A 1,839-nucleotide genomic window follows, 5' to 3' on the forward strand; every position below is an offset into this window, starting at 1 on the left:
TTTAGAAAGTAATTAAATCAGCTAAACCAATTCATAAAAATAAAAATAAAAATAAAAATTGCAAAGCATAGAAGTTCAATTACCATTATGATAAACATAAAATGACAACAATACCCTCACTAGTTTCTCGAATTTTCAAATGCTACCTAATTATTGAGCTTCAATTTTTTATTTTTTTTCCCTACCTCAAACCTTAAGGATTTTTGCAGCTTTTACAACGGGATTCTCCCTGGCTATGGCTTCCCGGCCAGCCGCCTTGTAATCGTAGCTACAATCGTGGCGATCTGAATACCTATGCTCGGAACAGAACATTTCTCCACATCTGCATCGAAATCCAATCAACCCGATCTTTTTCCTGCACCCAGACCCGGAACATCGGGTCACCTCTCTAGGTCTCTTCAATCCGCCTCGTTTCTCCACCTCCGCAGCTAATCCTCCTGCCCTTTGAGTCGCGGACACCAGATCTGATCTCTCCGGGGACGTCGCCGAGCTAATTCTTTGGTCGTCGCCACCCTGCACCTTCGTATCTGAGCCATCGGGCGATCTCTCGCAATTACCTCCCGTAACCGACAGCTGTACCGGCGCTGGAATCGGTGCAGGATGTGTGCAAATAGGTAAACTTTCGGGGACTTTGAGCTCCGTTTCTTCTTTCTCTCTATTCTGAGCCATATCCTGATTGCTTATTTGCGGTTTACAAAGAGAGAAAAGGAGGAGAATTTGGTCTGTATATATCGAGAATGAATCGATAAAAATGAAAATAGAGATGAGAATTATGTGGGTTATATTTTGATGCGAGTTTTTATGAGGGTAAGGGGTAAAGTCGGTAATGTAATGTTGGAATAATGTGGGGCTATTTGCAGCATGTACGAGAACCAGGCGATTGAGGATATGAAATGACAGAAGTGCCCTTCTTTCTGTTTTTGTGTAAGTGGTGGTCCTGGGGAAAATGCGGCTTTAGATCAGCGCTGACGTGTTCTCTACGTGGGCTGAGTAAATGATAACGAAATTTCGTTTTCCTTAATTTTTTTTTTTCCAGAAAAAATGTATTGATGAACTTCTCTAGTATCTATATAAAGAACAAGAAAAACAATTTGGAAAATTGATTTGTAAAATAATTGAATTTTGATGGAATTGAAAATATATTTGGAATGCAAGCTCAAAATTACATATATGCCGCTTACATGATAAATAACTTGAGAACATTTTAATACTTAAAATTAGCGATGTTGAAACTTAGTATTTATTAACGATATAATTCCAGTGGATAAATTCTAACAAGAAAAATTGATTACTAAACAAGTGTTAGATGAAGTGATCATGGTTGTGTCATTATAGTAATTTTGGTAGTTTTTTTGTAAAGGATTAAGGACTTGAAGTTTCTTGATCAATACGTGGTTGATTCAAGATGGAAACATTAAGGGTTAGGGCTAGGTAATGCATCAAGTGTAAATGGTCGAGGTTAGCTCGAGAATTTAGGATTTCATCACTTGTCTGTCTGTCGTGCCCGTGCAGGATTGTTTACCAATGATAGGGTATGAGACACATCATCAAACATGCGTCAGAAGTATGGATGTTAAACGGGTCGAACTGCTCATCTGCTTCGCCGCTCGGCTCGTGGACGGATTGGGCTCGAGCCGAGCAGAGACTCAAGCCCACGAGTCAAGGCTTGGCTAGTCGAGCCCACGAGCTCTTGTAAAAAAATATGCAAATTTACAAAAAATAATAATAATAAAATAAAATAATAAAAAAAAGAGTAAAAAAATGTACAACGTGGGCTCATTAAAAAATATTGAAATTTACACAAAAAACAAAGTCAAAAATGTGCAAATTTATAAAGAA

At 38.3% G+C, this 1,839-nt stretch overlaps 1 protein-coding gene across 1 annotated transcript; it reads right to left on the bottom strand.

The window, feature by feature from the left end:
* Positions 1-775, bottom strand: LOC111396762 (zinc finger A20 and AN1 domain-containing stress-associated protein 5-like). Its single transcript, XM_023023262.1, has one exon. It carries the CDS (start codon positions 667-669, stop codon positions 187-189), a length of 483 nt encoding a protein of 160 aa, XP_022879030.1. The 5' UTR covers positions 670-775; the 3' UTR covers positions 1-186.
* Between the last annotated feature and the right edge of the window lie 1,064 nt (positions 776-1,839).

Source organism: Olea europaea, chromosome 7 (assembly GCF_002742605.1).
Source record: "Olea europaea var. sylvestris chromosome 7, O_europaea_v1, whole genome shotgun sequence".
Lineage (NCBI taxonomy): Eukaryota > Viridiplantae > Streptophyta > Magnoliopsida > Lamiales > Oleaceae > Olea > Olea europaea.

Excerpts from the sequence above, each read along its gene's own strand:
- LOC111396762 (XM_023023262.1), bottom strand. The coding sequence starts at position 669 with ATGGCTCAGAATAGAGAGAAAGAAGAAACGGAGCTCAAAGTCCCCGAA.